This window comes from Xiphophorus maculatus, chromosome 2, assembly GCF_002775205.1.
Source record: "Xiphophorus maculatus strain JP 163 A chromosome 2, X_maculatus-5.0-male, whole genome shotgun sequence".
Classification (NCBI taxonomy): domain Eukaryota; kingdom Metazoa; phylum Chordata; class Actinopteri; order Cyprinodontiformes; family Poeciliidae; genus Xiphophorus; species Xiphophorus maculatus.
In genome coordinates, this window is record NC_036444.1 from 7,161,812 (window position 1) to 7,181,092 (window position 19,281).

At 39.7% G+C, this 19,281-nt stretch overlaps 2 protein-coding genes across 2 annotated transcripts; one reads left to right on the plus strand and one right to left on the minus strand.

The window, feature by feature from the left end:
* The first annotated feature begins 292 nt into the window (after positions 1 to 292).
* Positions 293 to 1,940, plus strand: fancf (Fanconi anemia complementation group F). The gene is made up of 2 exons (XM_005809914.2): positions 293 to 348; positions 592 to 1,940. Exon 2 carries the CDS (start codon positions 616 to 618, stop codon positions 1,669 to 1,671), a length of 1,056 nt encoding a protein of 351 aa, XP_005809971.2. The 5' UTR covers positions 293 to 348; positions 592 to 615; the 3' UTR covers positions 1,672 to 1,940.
* Positions 1,941 to 7,224: 5,284 nt separating this feature from the next.
* Positions 7,225 to 18,927, minus strand: slc17a6 (solute carrier family 17 member 6). Its single transcript, XM_005809891.2, has 12 exons — positions 18,357 to 18,927; positions 16,952 to 17,207; positions 16,551 to 16,669; positions 15,394 to 15,508; positions 14,163 to 14,250; positions 13,874 to 13,960; positions 13,457 to 13,599; positions 13,228 to 13,377; positions 10,905 to 11,037; positions 10,718 to 10,828; positions 10,514 to 10,641; positions 7,225 to 9,001 (listed from the first exon to the last, which is right to left on the minus strand). The coding sequence occupies exons 1-12, from the start codon at positions 18,437 to 18,439 to the stop codon at positions 8,672 to 8,674; spliced, it is 1,743 nt and encodes a 580-aa protein (XP_005809948.1). The 5' UTR covers positions 18,440 to 18,927; the 3' UTR covers positions 7,225 to 8,671.
* Positions 18,928 to 19,281: the final 354 nt, after the last annotated feature.

The following is a 19,281-nucleotide window of genomic DNA, read 5'->3' on the forward strand; positions in this document are numbered from 1 at the left end:
GATAGATAGAAGAAAAGACAGGAAGAAAGAAACTAAGGAAGAAGGAAAGGACAGAGAGAAAACAGTCTTTTTTCTTTCACTTCTTTTATTATTATTATTATTATTATTATTATTATTATTATTATTATTATTATTATTATTATTATTATTATTATTATTATTGTTGTTGTTATTTTTGATGATGAGTCTGATTCTGAGTTCAAAGACAGCACTATCACTCCTGATACGAATCTTATTTTGTCGAGCGCGAGTGTCGTTTATTTTGAAGGGCTAAAAGTTAGTAGTCCAGCACGCATGCGCACAAGTAAAATACAAACGGAAGACCCGGGCATTGGAAAGTAAAGACGAGTAAGTTGATAACAGCAAAACAATGATGTTTATTGTCTTATTCTTCTTTTGTAGTAGGACTTTAGCCGTTAGAGCAACGTGACCTAAAACATGGTTTATTTTTGTTCTTGCGAAAAACCGTTTCTAATGCTGCTTCTAGGGAACTTTTAGCTAGCTTACTAACTTTCTTGAACTGAAACGAGTGTCTAGGAGTTAAGGGGGCATTTAGGGTTCAATGCTTAAGTCGTGTTTTGTCCCCATCAGTGCCAAACACCGGGAGCTCACTGTATGGGCTGTGAATGCGGACAGCGCCACATGGAGGCTGTGCTGAAAAACGTGGGCTGCACCGTGGAGCTGCTGGCAGTGGCTGCCCACAGCGGCGTGGTGAATGAGTGGGATGAGCAGACCGTGACCAGGGCTTTTCACTGGGCCAGGTACTGTGAGCATATTTACAGCAGGTTCCACGGTAACCCCGTCATCAGAGGAGTCCTGGAGAAGCAGCTGCAGCTCACCAATCACCGTTTGAAGGAAGCTTTTCCCGAATACAACGCAGTGTCGTTTTTGGATCTGGGCCGCTGCCAGGACCTGCTGCTTCTCTGGCTGTTGAACAACTCTGCATTGCCGATCTCCATCATGAAGATGCTCTTTGAAACCAAGGCCTCTGCTGATTCTACAAGCAGCGACTATGAAGACGTCAGAGGCCTCTGCAACCAGATCATTCAGTGTAAATCTGCCTGTACGGTGCTGCGTCCCCTCCTGGGCGTCCCCTCTGTTGGTGCTGATGCTGAGGTTCAGGGAGAGATGCTGATGGAAAGGTTGGGGTCCGCGCTGAGCCAGAGCAGCGATCCCCGCCGGGTGGAGGACTTCCTGAGCTCCGTCCTTCAGGAATTTGAGGTTGCAGCGGAGCATTTGTGTCCAGTCATTGCTGCAGCTCTGCTGACAACAGACTCGGCTGTACAAACCGCCTCTCAGGATTTTCTTCTGGACTGGCTGCAGAGTCGGCGCGGCGTGCTGCAGCACGTATGCACTGCGCTGCCTTCCAAGGTTCTTGCAGACTTGGCAGAAAGACACCAGAAATTTAGAGATGCTTTCTGCAAGTTGCTGAAGAAGTGGGCCTCGGAGATGGAGTACAGGGTAACTGAAGGCGAATGGGTTCACGCTGCTACAAACTCTGCGGTGTCCTTCCAGAAAATGACAGAGCATTATTTGACTCTGTTTGAAGCCTGTCCCTCTCTGAGGACGGAAGTAGAGGATGAGCTAAATGCACAGAGGATTGCTGATGGAGACTTTGATGTCAGAGGTCTGAGTGTGTGGGGGGACATCCTGTTGGCATTGAGAAAGTGACACTCAGACGTCTGGTTTCTTTAGAACTAGAAGATATCACCAAGTTTACATGGTAATCTGTCGGCCTGATGCCTGTTAATACTAAATAAAATAAGACAAATAAAAAGATATCTGATCATCTGAAGGATGCAGTGCACCTGTTCAGTACTGCTTTTATGGTTATTTATATTTATTATACTGTGGTTTCCTATTGTTGAGCATTGTTCAAGAATGTTTTTTATGAAGTGGAATTGAACAATAAGGCAATAAATAAATTTTTAGGTTATGTATTTATGTATATTTTTATGTTTTGTATCAGCAGGTATAATATCAGAACTTTGGCATGATTAGGACTAGTTCTAACCATGCATTAGAACTAGTTCTATGTTTTAAAAAAGTAAAATATTTTTAAAAAAGGCTTTGATGCAAATTTTGATTGCATATATTTTATACCATGACTGACTAAACTGAAACACTGTAAATATTACAGAAAATACTTTAAATGTAAACCAAAATATAATCAGAGAATAGGAAATTAAAAAAAATTTAACATGCTAGAGTAAAATAAATTTTCATACTCTTTGTGAAGCAAAGCTTCAGTAGATTCATACAGATGTAGGTAGAATCAGATAGTTAGGAACAAGGGATTTCTGTTTAGTTACCATAGCTACAACAATGGAGTTTGGGATTGTCGTCTGTGTTAACTGTTCTGCGAAAGAGTCGGGAAAACGTGTCAAACCAATAAGAAATAGTTCATACATTTACAAGAGACCTGCTCTGCTCTGCTGAGATAGTGACAGTGACTGAGTTAATCCAGTTACTTTAAGCAGGTCAAAGCAGTCAAGAAAAACTGTAAAACAAGTTTCATAGACTTTCAAAACTCATCACTTTATCTGTAGTATTGCAGAATGACTAATCATTATGATCCACAGTATATGCTGCATTATGGAACATTGCTTCTTGCTGTTTGCTTAAAGAAATATGAACAAAGGTTTTTTTTTGTCAGGTGTTGAGACACATGAAAAAAATCGAAAAGCTGATTGAGTTTTTTAGAATTTAGATCAAATCATTTTTATGTTAGAATAGCCTTGACCTAAATCTAATAGAATATATGCAAAGATTTATTTTTTTAATTGTTTTTTTAATAGATTATTTCTAAGTTAAAATATTCAGATATAGATTTGTTTAATAAGTAATGACTTTAAAGGGCTATAAAGTAATAAAACACAATCAGCAAAGCAGCCAAACACTGAATTAATTCAACTGTTTCCTAACTACATTCTCCAGAAATGATTTTTCCCTTTCTCTCACTCCCTTTCTGTCAACATCCCCTCCAGCGCTGCTCGCTCCAAACCAATACATTTTGATTGGCTTTGTGCCAGTCATGTGACTGGACTGGTAATTTGCACATCTCAGACTTCACCTTCATGTCGAAGCACCTCTGTGGACGAGGGATCAATTAGTGAGACTCTGGCCTCTCCCTCAGTCAGCTGGTGTGTGACAGGTCTCTGTCAGACGACGGATTAGAGCAGAGGAGGAAACACCAACACAGCCACGGCTCGTTTAACACGCCGCGAAGGCAATTCACGTAGAGACAGACAAGGGTCAGTGGGCAAGGGCAGCTCCTACACAACCAATTTATTTCCAGGCAATGAAAACATATGCGTCAGGCTGGAGGAAATCCAACAACGACTGAGGAATCTGACTGATCTATGGGGAAGAAACGCAAAGAAGAAGAATTTAGTTTAACAAACCAATGCGTTTTTAATATAGTCTTGCAACTGAGGAGATTGTGGTTCTCACTTTTACTCTCAGCCTCACACATAACTGGCAGGAGGTGTGAGCAGTCATGGCGATGACTCACATGTGTTACTGACTGACTGAAGATGACAAGGTTTGAAAATGCTCTGCCTACAAATGTCAAAGCTGGAACCAGATTTCCTTTTTGTTTTATTGAAATAAAATAGTTTGCATGAAAGAAAAGAAGTAAAAACCTTCAATATGTCATTTTAGAGAACAAATCTGCCTATTCTTGCAGGGAAGCAGGGTATTTTTTTGCATTTCCTCCAGCATCCCTCCTTCCGTTTTGCTTTCTGATATTGTTCTCTGTCAGCGTGGGGTGGCAAACTGCAGTGAGACGTGCTGAGAGGGGGGCACTGCTGTTCTGCGGCGTCCACAGGGTCACGGAGGATAACATTCATTAAAACTCAGACCCAGCCACCATCTGGTGGAGTGAATAGGGATTTCTCGGAGGGGGTGGGTTGCTGAAAGGGTAGAGCCCTCCCTCGGCACGCGCCTATGAGAGGAGGGGGACCCCTGGTCACACCTGTGTCCCACTCAGAACATGATGGACACCACGAGAAAAATAATTCTGAGGAAGATGTGGACTCTGTTCTGCATTAGAACAGTTAAATAAGGCTGCCAGAGGAGCTGTTGATACAGTAACTAATTTGCATTTTAAAGAAAGGGAAGGGTTTTTTTTGGCCAGTAATCTGCTGAAATATGAAGAAACGGAAATGCAAAATAAAATTAAGCAGGTTTTTATAGCTATTTAGGCAAAGGTCAGCTCATTATATATCCAATATTAGAGAATTAACCATCATATCTGATTTAAGAGGCTTAAAATGTGAAAAGTCTCATTTGCCTTTCAGTTTTGGTCCCGAGAAATCAGATAGAAAAATAAAAACTAATAATAATAATAACTCAAGAAACCTGATTGTGAATTGAAATGAAATGTTTCTGTTTTTCAAAAAAGGAAAAAATAATCAGACTGTTTTAGAAGACACCAGATTTCAAACATAATTCAAAATATGTAATTTTCTGCTGTTTCAATCATTATTTTTTTGTTTGACCATGCTGGCTGCGTCTCATGCCGAAGGATGATAACCAAGAGCAAATGTGTTTGCTCATATATACATGTATATATGTTGCAAAATATAATTATGTGATGGTGGGTGGAGAACACTCATTTATAACATGTTCTTTTTTTCTGTAAAGCCAGTCTCGGCTGTCTGACTCTCCACTAATAAAGCAATTAACAAGAGAATTTATTGATGTGAATTTATTTGCCCCTAGGTGGGGGACTGTGCAGCAGGGAGGGTTGTCATAAAACAGTAATTACTCCAATGCTGCGTTGAAATGTGAAGCTGTAATTACTTGATCTTTCAGCGTGCGATGGAGCTGAATTTTCCATGGGAAATTAAGGGCTATTGAAGCGGCGAGGAGGGAATGTCGAGGACATTTGGAGGAGGGATCAGGAGGATAATTGCATGCAGACAGACTCTCAGGGGAAGGGTGCAACCTCTGTCATCAAACACTCATTCTGGCCAAGGCCTCATCCCATTACAGTCCCCAAGGAGCGACGCTGCACCTGCCCCAGCGACCCACAGCTCCTCAGCTCTCACCCACAGATTACACAACCAGGCAGGGACGAGAGTGACTAAGCTTTGGGATGCAACAAAAATAAAGCATCAGAGATGCAGGCGGGAGAACTGCTGAGAGAGTTTCACCTTGAAATGCTGACAGGTTTCTACGCGCGCCCACAACAGGCCCGTCACAGGTGTAACAGCCATGACCTCACAGCCTGGTTAGGCATGAGAAAACATGTTCCACATGAGCGGCGACACAATTGTGTTTTCCGTCAAATTAGCGTGCATTGAAAAGCGCGCAGTGCAACGGCAAGCATTAATGGCCTCCCTCCTCGCCCTGGCGGATCATCAGAAGAGAAACTGGGATTTGTTGTAATTGCTGCCGGGGCGTCAGCTGGGAGAGGATTTAGACATGGAGCTGCTTTCTGTGATCTAGCTATCAGTCAAGTTTCCACGCTCAGACTGTCCTTCATATGCAGGAAACCAGTTGACTGCTGAAGCTCCCATCCACACAGTCCAACATAAGAGAGCTGTCTGTTTTATGCTGAATATTTATGCAAGAGGCTGCAGTTGTTTTCAGTTTGCTTATGCACTGCTAACAACAGACAACGAAAAGCCAGTGAGTTGCACTGATAACACATTTCATAAAGGCCTGGAATCAAAAATAAGTCTTTTATCTAGGATCAGATTCACATGACTCATCGCCGCCCACAGAGAGAAAATGCACAGCAAGATCCTTACGTTTTATTACAACATGATGTACTTAAGATAGAGATTAAAGAGAAATCTGTAAAACAACCTTAATTTTTCAACATGATTTACTCTCTCATCAAGTCAATTACCAGATTAATTTGCTAGACTGAAAATCTGCATGTTATGTCTTCCGCTTTTCATTTTGACTTCCCATTTTTATGAAGTGAGTCCAGTTGATGTTGGTGACAGAGTTGCATAAGAGAAGCTATTCACTCACTTGCAGATTTAATCTGTTTATGCCTTTTGTCACACTTTAATGTTAAATAATAGCAATAATAAGAATACTATATCAGACAAGTATAACTTGAGTAAATATTTAAATTACCATTTTAATCATAAATGAAGAAAATGATTCAAAACAACCTGGTTGTTCTTTCCTCATGATGCTGCTACGCCCGCCGTACTTTAGACATGGGATGATGTTCCTTTGCTTTCTTCTGACTTTGCTAAAAATTCATCAGACTTTTAACAAAATACATTATCAAAAAGCATTATGGAATTTTCCAAAAAAAAGAGGAAAGACCAATCAGATTGAATGTCCATGAATTTTTATACAGCATCCATACACATCTGGAAAAAATTAAGAGCCCACTGCACTGAAACACCTCCTGGTTATTCCACCAAATATTGATTTCTGAACTCTTCCTGAGGTAAAAACAAAAGTATTGTTGTTTCTAAATGAATATAAACTTGTTTTCTTTGCATTATTTGAGGTCTGAAAGCATTGAATCTTTTTTCGTTAGTTTGACCATTTCTCATTTTCTGCAAATAAATACTAAATTTGTGCTTGGAATGTCAGTGACATGTCAGAGAATAAAAGAACAATGTTCATTTTACTCAAACATATTCTCTTAATATTTTCCAGAGCTGTATTTTTTCTCAACGGTTTTCAATTTCTAATTTGCAGATGAAGCTTTAGCTTTATGTACATAATGCTAACGGGTTCTACTTTAAAGAGTATTGATCATCCAGCTGTTGCGCTTTATATAAAAGTAAATCAATAGTTGTATTAAATTTAATAGTTAATGTTGAGTTTATGTGCTGGTAGGAAAACCAGAGCAATATACTATTCTCTTTCTATTTTTAAGAATTTTTATTTCAAAGTTTGATCTTTTTCCAGCACAGGAGAATTTGAGGTGTGGCTGAAGATCACAGTTTAGCACACCAACATGACGCCTCTGGAGCTGCTTTTCTCTGGACATCCAAACCAGAATCCAGTGCAGAGACAATGCTCCTTGTTCCACAGATGGTAAGCCTGCTTGGTTAAAAAATTACTGCTCCTGTAAGGCTACTGAGTCCAGTAATCTGTCCTACTCTCCAGAGATGTCTTATATTGATTTACTAATGAGAAACATAGAAAGAGCAGGAGATGCTTGCACAAGGTTAACTAGTGAAACAGATTGTCTTCAGTCTGTGCAGGATACAGTAAATCACCAAAACACACAACCAAATATGACTTTTACGTTATTTTTTTTTATAAAATATGAGTATTTTTATAACACTTTTAGACTCCAACATACATCTTCATTAAACACAATAATAGAAGCCATAAAATCACATTTATCTGTTTACATAAACTCCAGGCACAAAGCCATAATAGCATCTTTTGGTCGTCTTAAAACATTCTTAAATATTCATATATTTTTATACATCCTTGCAGGTTTCATAAAGCAAAACAAAGAAAAGTGTCTAAACAGCGAATGAAGTCAAGTGGAAGAGCCATCTAATAGTTCATGTAGTCCACCCAAATGTCACGATATCAATGTGTCACAAGAAGTACGCGTGGTGGCCATGACAACAACCAAGGAACATCAAGCGATCACAAACAACTCCGCTGTTTGCATACAGCACTGCATTCCTTGCCATCAAAATGGAACAACATCATCTGCATAAAGAGCGATAAAGCTGGCTTCTCCAGACAGTGACAAATTGTTAAAACACACACCTTCATGTTGATCTTCACGTGACTCAAAAGAAGTACAGTTACATACAGCAAGCTTGTGTTACTTTACAGAACAGAATGTGATGGCTGGTACAGAGAATTTATTGCAGTGCACACCAAACATCAAGAAACATTTTTTTTTCTGAGCAGTCGCCTTTTGATTCGTCTCTCACCACAGCCCGATCATGAGAACTCGTCGTATTATCCATAACGGCAGCAGACACCCACCTAAGAGCTAAGCAGTTGGCTAAATGAGAACTATTTGTGACTGTGAAGCATCTGAAACATTGATCTGAGCAAATTCATGCAACAAACACACTAAAACTCTACGATTCAGCTTCACTCACGCTTATTTTTGTCTTGTAAATGTATTGTAGGCCTCACTGGAGAAGATGAAGACCTTTTTTGCAAGCAGACGTCTCCCTGAGGAGGTACTGTCCATGAAAAATATGGCCTTTTTATATACTTAATGTCTACACAGATCAATGACCCAAAATCCACGATAGTCTCACAGAAACAGTATACAGGTAAATATCTATACAGTACATAAAACACATTTGAAACATAGTAGAGTTTTCTTTTTAGAACACTTATAGTTTCAGTGCAATCAGAGTAGTATCTAAGAGAAAGACCCTACGCGATGGTCGTCTGCAGTGTCATCTGGCTCATGTTGTTCAAGTAGATCAATGAGGTTTGGGTGCCTAGCATACGCCTGCAGTTTGCTTTGCAACTGCTCTCCGTATGTTCTGTGAAGCCCTACGATATGCACACATGAAAAACAATTATCTAATGAGGATATTTCTTGCTTGGAGCAAACTATTTCTTTACATTTCATGTGAAACTACTTGAACACACAGAATGGGTTTAGATATCTGATACAATGCTCATTTGTGCAATTGCCGATGGCGTGCCTGTTTTTTTATTTATTTTTTAGGCAGGCTCACCATAGCTGTATGGTTTAAGAGTAGCCACGCTGAGTGTACATCTTTCCCGCCGGCTCCTGGACGTATTCCTCCGTCTTGTCCCAATCTTGCACCCAGCCTCCGTTGAGCTGCGCCGTCGCCCCGTAGCTTTTGGCCGGGCCACCCATGGCGCCGTAGCTCTGCGTAATGTCGCCCGTCTCCTCGGCCAGCTCGTCCTCGTCTATGAAGCCACATTTCTCCTCACTGGTTTCCTCAGGGTCGGCCCATGGCTGCTTCTCCCCAGAGGCAAAGATGCCATAGAACACCACACCTCCGTAATGCACAAGGGAGGCAATGAGGAAGACATACTGCCACTCCTCGCGGGTCTAGAACCAGAAAAAGGTAAGATATGCACAGAATGAAAAATGTGGCATTCATTTCAAAGCTTTTCCACATTATAATACCACATTTCTGCAATACTGTTTTGTTGATAAACAAATCTGCTAGGAAAGGGAAACAAATGCAATAACCTGAGGTTCATAAGTGTGCGCACCTTTAAATTAATACTTTGTTGTATCAACTTTTGATTAAATTTCAGCATTCAGTGAGGAATTCTGATTACATTTCAGAGTGAAATGGGATATCTTAAGTTGGTATTAAGTGCTCAGTCAGTAAAAGTTGCAAAAGTTCTCTAAATCTGTCAAATTGTGACGACATCTTTTACCTGCAGCCCTCCGTAGCTGAACCCAAAGAGCTTCTGCTAAATTTGGTTCTGGACTCTCGCTAGGCCATTTTAAAACTTTTATTTTCTTCCCATCAACAATTGTAAAGCAATATAAAGTCATTCTACTCTTCATTTATATGTATATTTGGACTCTCATTGTTGGTAAAAAAGGGAAAAATCTCTTTTTTTAGCTTTCTATCAGGTTTTTGGTCAAAACTGATATAGAATATTGTATATTTGGAACTATTTATAACTTCACCCACCTTACCTTTCTATTATGTGAAGAAAGGAAACCCAAAGCATTATGTTCCCACTATAATTTTTCACCACTCAATATTATTTTGTACCCAATATAGTTTATGAAACTATAGCCCAAAAGTTTACGGTTGGTTTATTCAGACTCTACATACGTTTTCTTTGAGATTTTGGCCAAGCTCGATAGTTTTCTTAGGCAGAAAAGAACTTCGTTTTATTCCAGCTTCATGTGTAATGCATGAGATTACCCCAACAGAAACAGAACCGGTTGGAAATTCTTCCAGGTTCTTCAGTGTTGCTGTTTGCTTCTTCGCAGGATCATCCAGTTTTTTTACTGACTCAGTTCTGACATAGTTTCTGGATATATTTGTTATTGTTTTCACTATGCAGTGGCATCAGTGTAATACTGTAAAGCTTTTTAAAACCCTTTCCTAAGTGATGCTACTGTACAGTAAAATCTTTATAACATCCCTGGAAGAAATGAGTAAAGTTAGAAAAACTGAACTTTATGTCATGTTGATCAGATTCACTGAGTTACTGTATGTTCAGTGTAAAAAAAAATAAAATTAATGCTGAAACTGAATCAAAAGGTACTTCAATAAAGTTTTAGTTCATTTAGTACAAAGCATCACATTATCAATATATCATTTATTTAATCACCAAATCCTGAAATCATTCAAGAGTATTATTAAAGTTAATGCAGCAGTACCGCAAATAGCAGGCTATTTTAAAAGGGAAAATGTTATTTTTGTTTGCTTTGGTGAACCCAATGACCCTTCTTTTCCTCTTTTCCTGTTTGTACATTTCATAGCCCTTCAAAATAATAAGTAATCAAAAGCTAAAAATAAATCACCATTTTGTTCCTTCAGAGGCATGAAACATCAGTTTGTTACATAACCATCCCATGATAAAGACTCACCTTGTGCTTTGTCATTGCTCCCACAATGAGTGGGCAGACCATGCCTGACAGAGTTCCCACACCATTAGAAATGCCCATGAGGATGCTGGCATAGCGGGGAGCGATGTCTAGATGGTTCACATTAAACCCTGCAGCAGAGACAGAAACGGTGTTGAGCGCTGTGAGAAACAATATGGAAAATAATCTGTTCTTTAAAAAATTTACCTGATATTGCAAATCCACTAAAGCCCACTGCCAGCACCAGGAAGGAGATGGCCACACCTTTACTGTGAGAGTATCCGACCACTAGTAGGAGCGTTGCTTCCATACCAAACCCTGAAAGACGCAGGACAACTCAGTAGAAAGACTCAGACATTAAAATGGAGAAAGACGAGTCAGAGTGAAGCCTCACCGCCACAGTTCATGATTTTACGGACGTTAGTGGTGGACATGATGTTGTGGGTTCGTAGGTAGTCTGCTAACTGGCCTCCTAAAGGCACAATGATGGTCATGACCAGGTGAGGGAGAGCTGACAGCGCTCCAACCTGGAAACACATCAGACAATTCTCTGAGGCAGCTGGTACAGCCAGAATGAAACATCACAACTATGTCCGAACAAATATGTTTCTGCATTTCGATCTCTGACTCTCTGACGCAATAACTCACCGGGGTAATGGTGGATTCTCATTGTGATCCTGAATTACACCTGACATAGTAACATGAGTTATGATTTACACCCCCAATGCAGGGCAGAGGTCAGGATGGTTTGAGATTACTTGGATTCTGCCGTCTGGATTGTTTCTGTTTTTCATTAAGGAATGAAACAAATCACAAACTGCAACCATATTTTAGAGGAAGTCATTATAAAACAGCCAATTTAAATGACTTTTTGCTGCTGCTTGCTTTCACGTGTTCTTCTAAAACTGAAATACCTTCAGACAAACATTTTAGTGTCCATTTACAAAATGAGACAACAAATAAAATATAGCTAAAAATTTAAATATATATATCAGGGGTGTCCAAAGTTGGTCCTCGAGGGCCGGCATCCTGTGTGTTTTAGTTCTCTCCCTGGTTTAACGCACCTGGATCAAATGGTGGCTCATTAGAGGCCTAAGAAGAACATCGACATGCTGAAAAGGTTGTTACTACCACCAGGGAGAGAACTAAAACATGCCGGCCCTCGAGGACTGACTTTAGGCACCCCTGACATATATATTCATATACAGAAGACATTCAAGTCCAAGTGCCCCTTCTCTTAATATATTACTGTCTTTTTCACCTTTTGTGTGACATACAACACAACTGAAAAACAAACAAATCAGTAAGAAGGAAAGACACAAAATAAAAGAAACTACAACAATCCAGGTGACATACATGTGCACCATATTAACCTTCTGCACATTTAATGTTGATTTGAATAAGTACCTGTTCAATAAAACACAATCTAAAACAGCATGAAAAAGCACAATTTGATGCAAGAGGATAAATTAAAGGAGAATGCTGAGAATCAGGCCTGTCCTGCCAGGCAAAATGCCTAAAAATCTATTTCTCACTAACAGTTTGTGAAAGTCATACAATATTATAGTGAGGCATTTGAGTGCATATGCGTCTCTCCATTTCGGCTTCATCCTTGTTCAATAAATAATGTGCAATCTGCTGTGCTTGTGCACACTCCAGCTGAAGTTTGAACAATCATAGAAGCTACTTGAGATCAGATCATATTTATTACCTCCTTATAAAGTTTGTGAACCCCAAACCCATTTTACATTATACTGCAACAGGGATGATATAAATAGACAACAGCCAAAACTAATGAAGATGAATTTGAAAAAAATCTTCTTTTCAATCACATATGGCTCCTAATCAGACCAGGAGGCTTGGACACAACTCTGCATGCACTCATAGTTTACTAAATTAACAACATGATAAAATAAAATGTCAGATTTTCTGGCAATGTCTGTGGCAACGTCAAGCACACCGTCAGTCCGCTTTTAGATCTACAGCCTCAGGTTATTTTGCAATCTAAACATTAGACTAGAGTTCAGTATGAAAATCAGTAATGAATGTAGTCGGTGTCCAGTTTTTTCATTCTTTGTTGAGATTCTGCACTGGTTTGCACTTGAAAGGAATGGTTACACATTCTGTCATGAGATGGAGTCTGTTCTGTCCTCTTACGGTCCAGCCGGTCGAGGCAGATGGGCTCAGCTCCCTCAGTCTGGTTCCAATGGTTCATTTTTTACAGCAGATTTTCTTTTCTACTCTCATCATCTAACTGAATTCTCTTGAAAACTGAATACAGAACTAGAATGAGGCTGCAGTTTTGTCCATTTAGCTTTTCAACTAGTATATATCATAAACTAGCATTTAATAGGAATTAAATCTTTTTCGCTGGACATGATCAACTTTTTTTGTCTCAGGATGGAATTTGGTGTAAATTGCCAAAATGTCTGCACATTAGTAGGTAGATGAAAATAGCTCATTCACAGTTTACAAGCTGTATGTAAGTTATTTTTATTGTCATGCTGCATATTACCAATTAATGTTTATATATATATATATATGTTAGATATTTTTAAAATTACAACAATACCAGTAGCTTACAGAGATATGAGGGCAGTCATCAAGAGTAAATTCCTAATCTGACTTTACACTTATCTTAGTTTGAGGTATATTTGACAGAATAAATGTGTGTTAATGATTTTTCAGGCCTTTTGATATAAAAATGAGTTGTTTACCTTGCTGATCTCAAAACCAAAAACTTCTTCAAAGTATGCAGGCTGGCTGATGAGCAGCAGGTAAAAAGTCCAGCTCCTGCAGAAATTGGCCACAATGATTGCATAGACAGGCATGGAGGAGAAGAACTTCCTCCACGGGGTCTTAAATTTCTGTAGAATCAGAACAAACACACGTTCAGCTGAAAATGGCCCACACAGAAATGGTGACTCCAAATAGGTCAGAACTCACTTCTGCAGCGCCCATGAGCTGGGCACTTTCACCGATGCTCTCCTCAATGTAGCGGCGCTCCTCTTCGGTGATGGTGGGGTGCTCCGCCGGGCTCTCGTACGACACCAGAATCCAGAACATGTACCAGAATATTCCAAAGGTTCCTGACCAGAACACGAGAAGATTACTGCAAACGCAGGAGGACTGACAGATAACCAAATGTAATGGCACACAATGTTTTCAGGCATTGCAAGTCAAGAAATATTAAACCCATAAATTGTCACCGCATCACGGTTTATTAACAACGCCACTGTGAAATTATTGCATCAGAACTCAAAAATGAGTGGTGTAATGATTCAGCAACTCACTTTATTTAAGGAAACCTATGTCTTTTCCCTAAATGTTTTGGTAAAAGTTTGCAGTGAGAGTGATGCTCACCGTACACGTAGAAGACTGAAGACCATCCTGTGTACTGGACCAGGATCCCAGCCAAAGGCATGGCCACCACTGCACCAGCGTACGATCCTGAACAAGGCACAACGTCATGAATAAGCAGAATTTGATCCTGCCTGTGTTGGTTGTACACACAACAAGCTAAACGTCTTCTGGAACAACATAGTGTAATTCTAAACCAGTATTTGCATCTCAGAGTTGACGTGTTGATGACATCAGTGTGAAACCAACGATCCAGATTTAGTTACAATCAATAAGTGTTAATGCTTTGTACCGCAAAAGGAGAGAGTTGCCAGACGACTTCTTTCCAGCGGTGGGGCCCATTTACTCCATATGCCATGGCAGGCTGGGTAAGTCACGCCCTGCAAAGTGACAAAACAGAAGTCGGATCATTGCTTTCATGTTTTTCTTTTATTACAGCGTATAGCAAAAGTATTCACACCTCTTGAACCTTTTCCATATTTTAAGTTTTCACCACAACTTCAGTGGATTTGATCAGGATTTGGTAGTCCAACGTGATGCAGAGCATTATGAAGGAAAATTATTCTATTTGTGAATAAAAACCTCAATTTTCTTCCACTTCTACATGATGTGCTCCTTTGTTTTGTACTATCACAAAAATCCAAACAAAACACATTAAGCCTTGTAGTTGGAACTTGACAATAGGTTAAAAATTTCAAGTGGTACAAATATTTTAGCAAGGCACTGTTACAAGACTATTTTTACACCTTCGCTCAATTACTCCCTGCGTGACTCTGTCTCTTTCTAGTTGGTGAAAGCCTTCCAGAGCAAACGGAAGCTAATAACAAACACACTGACATGCATTTGAGCCGACCTTTCTAATCAGGACTAATAATCCAGTGCAAATTCAAGTCGACTCTCCATTTCACAAAACAAATAAATAAATAAACTGAATTGTTCCCATTAAATCTTCATTAAACACTAAGTGGCATACAATCAACTATTGATAGATACAAATTGCTGGGGCTTGCAGTGGGAGACAGCCTGAAATGCTAATGCTTAATCTGTGGTAATAAGTTGTGGCGTTGAACACAGGCAGTTCGCTCTCCCTCCATGCTCATGAGCAGCTATTGAAATGACAGTGTGCAGCTCGACATGACAAAAGAGGCTGACCTTCAATCTGATAATAGCACATCTCACTCTCCTGAAATGAAGCCTCTTCTCGAGCCGAGAGAGGCGGCTGCATCAAGTGGTTTTTATGTTATCTCTTTTGTTCAGCATGTTTCCAGCTGTTTCAGCATGGAAAACCATTAAACACGAGCCCTGCTATTCATAGCTTCAATGCTGTTTGCTGATCAATCTGTGTACAGTGGCCTGAATGGATCATAATAGGACTCATTCCACAGTCAAATTCAAACAGCAAGCAGAAGGTTTCCGTGGTTTACTATGAGGTTCAGATAAAGCTCCCATCCTGATAATGAGGCAACAATTCAAAGAGCTTTAAAGGTCAGAAAGAGATGTACAAACAAGCTGTGCGTCAATACCTCCACCAAACCTTGCAGTATCCTTAAGCAAATTACGCATCCGTAGTGCGTACGGGCGGCAGAGGGGATGAACATGTTCAGGATGGATGTCAGGACAATGGCAGCACCGAAAACCCTGGACAAAAACATTGTAGCTGGTTAAAAAACAAAAATAAAACCATCACAGCGTTTGAACGTGTGTCAGTTGAAAAACAACGAAAACAATGACATTGTTCTCTGTTGCCACCACAACAAAAGGCATCGCAGAGCTCAGATAGCATCGTAGGATCATTAAAAATCTTTATTTTATTTCAATAAGCCATACAAAGTCAAATTAACAAATAAAGACACCATACTCTCCTAAAAATGTTATTTTGCATTTAATTGTTATATATAATTTTTAAAAATGTTTCTCATCTTTTTCGTCATATATCACTGTTGCAGATTTGTTCGATTCCTTCAGCTAACAGCTGGCTAACCAGCAATCAGCGAAACAATAATGTCGGCTCCGCAGCCACTGAGATTGTACTACGATCATTACCTAGAAACAGATTTCACACAAGGCTTTGGCTGGTGCGGTTGCCATGCGTCCCAACATAAAGGATTAGACACGGCCGTCCCGTGGGAGCTCATTAACATGAGGAGGCACGCCTGGCGGCCATGAACCAAATCCCCAGTTCATCTGCTGGTTTGCTCCAAACCCAACATTCATATCTTTGTTTGTAGCACACTATAAAATGGATTTATAAATTATTATCCATTACAATCTTCACATTTTTTGTTTTTTAATGGTAATGTTTTGCAATGGTTAAAATGAACTCTACCACTCTAACCACATAATTTGGTAACAATTCTTATGCATTTAAAAAAAATAACTGAAGTCGTTGCTTTAACCAACCTTTATTTTTGCTTGTTGAACAGTGAGTCTATGATTTGTATTATAACTGAATGTCAACTTAGTAAAAATGAAGAACTTCTGAGTTAGATCAGATTTCTGTGATAAATTTGCATTTATTTTACTCAGAATTATTAAGTAAAATACCAAATCCCCCACAAAAAGTTATGCAACTCGACACTACAAACTTTATTGATTACATGCAAACATTTTTGCTTTTAAAATTAAGGCTGCAATTGGTAAGAAACTGAAGCCTGACGGTAGAAATTGTCGGTGTTTTTACCTGTTTGCAGCCAGTCTGGAGGAAATATAGCCTCCTGGAATCTGAGTTATTATGTAGCCCCAGAAGAAAGAGCCATGGATCAATCCCACGGTCTCCGGGTCCCAGTTGAATTGTGCTTTCTTAAAAAACAAAGACAAAAAATAAATAAAAAAAAAATACCATTTGTTTTCTACATTTCATGTAAGTATAAAAAAGCGGAGAAATACTTCATTTGCTTTATTTGTGAGAGAAAAATAGAAGAGAAGAAACATTTCTCTATTTTCTTCATGTGTAAGAACTGTAAGTAAGAAAAAAAACAACTAGATAAATAAAATAAAATGAACGGTCTACAGGCTCCGGCCCCACCATCACCTATCGGACAGGAAGGGGCTCCCTGATGTGGAGGAGGGCGGAGTTAGCACCTCTTTGACGATGATCTTGCCGTTCTGATGAATCGTGCTGTTGTTCACCATGCTGACGATGGCCACACCCAGGTTACAGCGGATACCGAAGGAGATGCAGAAGCCGAGCCCGCTCAGCATGGCGATGATGTATCTGCGCGGAAGCCCGAAGCAGGTGCAGTCACACAGCGGAGCCTTGCGCTCCTGGTCCTCCCTGGGTCGCCCATCCTCCGTCAGCTCGATGGCCTCACCTGTCTGCTGCCGCTTCTCCAGCCTCCTGCACCACAAGGCGATTATATAACACCATCAGCTCGGTTTTTTTTTTTTTTTTTTTTAGGTTACATATGCTTTTCTTATGGATACAGGCGTTAAATCAAGAACAGGACTAATACTGTAATTTATTATTATTATTACAAAACGATCAGAATTTGATTTGGTATTTAAAAAACTATTTTTCTTGCTGACCTATTGAGGAAAAAAGGAAAATTAAAACCTTTTTCTTTCTCAAGGATATGTTCTCTATCCATCCTTAAGGCTTCAAAGGGGAACAAACCTATGATTTGTATCGTTTTTCTCTGAAAAAATACGCATTTTCCCTTAAATTGATTCCATAAAATCGAAACATTATTTTCGTTTTCTTGCTGTAAGGGGAAAAAATCCCGACCTTCAAACCGCAATGCAGCATCATCATCATCAATATCCTTCGTTTGAAGATCATTTCAACCGTTTCATTTTCATTTTCTATCTTGGATTTTATTTTATTTTTTTAATTAGCCTTTGCTTTTTACTCACGATGAATTTCTCCACAGAAAACCTGAGGTCTAATTTCCTACGACCCGGTTGGATGTGAAGGCCTCATTTGGGCCCTTTTCTCGGGAACGAGTCACGTTTCCGCGCTGCAGCTTTAAATGCAACAATTTCGACATGAAACACGAAGGAATGATACCTGCGCAGGAACAAAGGGTTACATTAAAACTGCGAAATAAAACAGATTAATTCAGCAAAACTGCTTCCTTTTTTTTGGCTCTGTTTTAAAATACTCCATCATTTCGCTCCGTTTTTAAAAGACAAAAAAAAAGTAGAGCTTCGTAAATATGCAAGAACGTGAAACGCTTTCTCTTATGATTGGATGAAGATTCATCGATCCGAAATTATTCGTGGGTATTACAGATATCTCCAGGACTTTGTGTCACGACTCGTTCTCTTTCATTAATTATTAAAAACACCCCCAGCTGCTGGTGGAGGGGAGACCGTCCTCCTGGGAAATAATCTGATCCTTAAATATTCGGGCCACACGATTCTGCTGCCACTATATTCTAAGAGTGAGAAGATTTAAGAACGAGAGGGAGCATCAGTTTTTGGAAGTTTTTTGTTTTTTTAAAAATAAGAAACAATGAAATTAAATCAAATCACTTCTTTCTCTTACCTGTACAGTTTCCCCAAGGCCTTTCCTGCGATCTGTTTAACCCCCTCTTTGATGGGGAATGCCTTCTCCTTCCCTGGCTCCATTTCCAAGTTGTCTTCTCAAAATTAAACCCTAAGATACTATGATAAAGGGGAGTGCAGCATAAAAAACCATATTGTTACGATGTTATTCCAAATATTGCGCGTCTTTCTTCGGGTTAGAAAACGCCTCGATGTCCTGAAAAGAGGAGCTGTGAGAGGGGGAGAGAGAAAAAAATGGAGAAACAAGGAGGAACAACGCTCAGCCAGAAAGAGAGGGATTCACAGTCACCAAACTGCAGTCAGATAAGTCCGATGGTGATTTGGGCGATTTTAATCCGTGAGGTGCCATTTTTTTAAAAAAAGATCTTCTCGAAAACAGCAACGCAGAGGGGATGGAGAAGAAAAAAAAGCAAGATTATTATTTGAGATGTGATGAGGGGAGGATTTCCGGTCCTATCTGAGGTGAGGATCTCCGGTGTGGCAGCAGCCGGAGGAGGATGTCGGCATCACGAAGGAGCACGAAGCGCGTCTACCTGTCAGCAGCTCCTCCCTGCCTCCCTCCCTCCCTCTGCTCCGCGCCTCTAATTCAATTATAGAAATTCAAAACCTGTCAGCGGGAACAATCGACCGTCGTCCTTTTCTCGTGTCTAACTGAGCTGGAAGTGATTTTTATTTTTATTTATTTTTTTTTTTTACAAGATGAGATATAAATCAGTGCTGCAAGTCAGCTCGAAAACATTTGACCTGCGTGTGGCGATAATTCACATCCGGTAAACTTTAAAACAGAAATAAACATGAGCTTGGTTGATTTGTTGTTTATTTTAAAATAACTAATTGCCATTGTTTCTTGGAGCACCTACTGTATATACGGTTATATGTAAGGAGGGGGAGCATTGGACTTATAA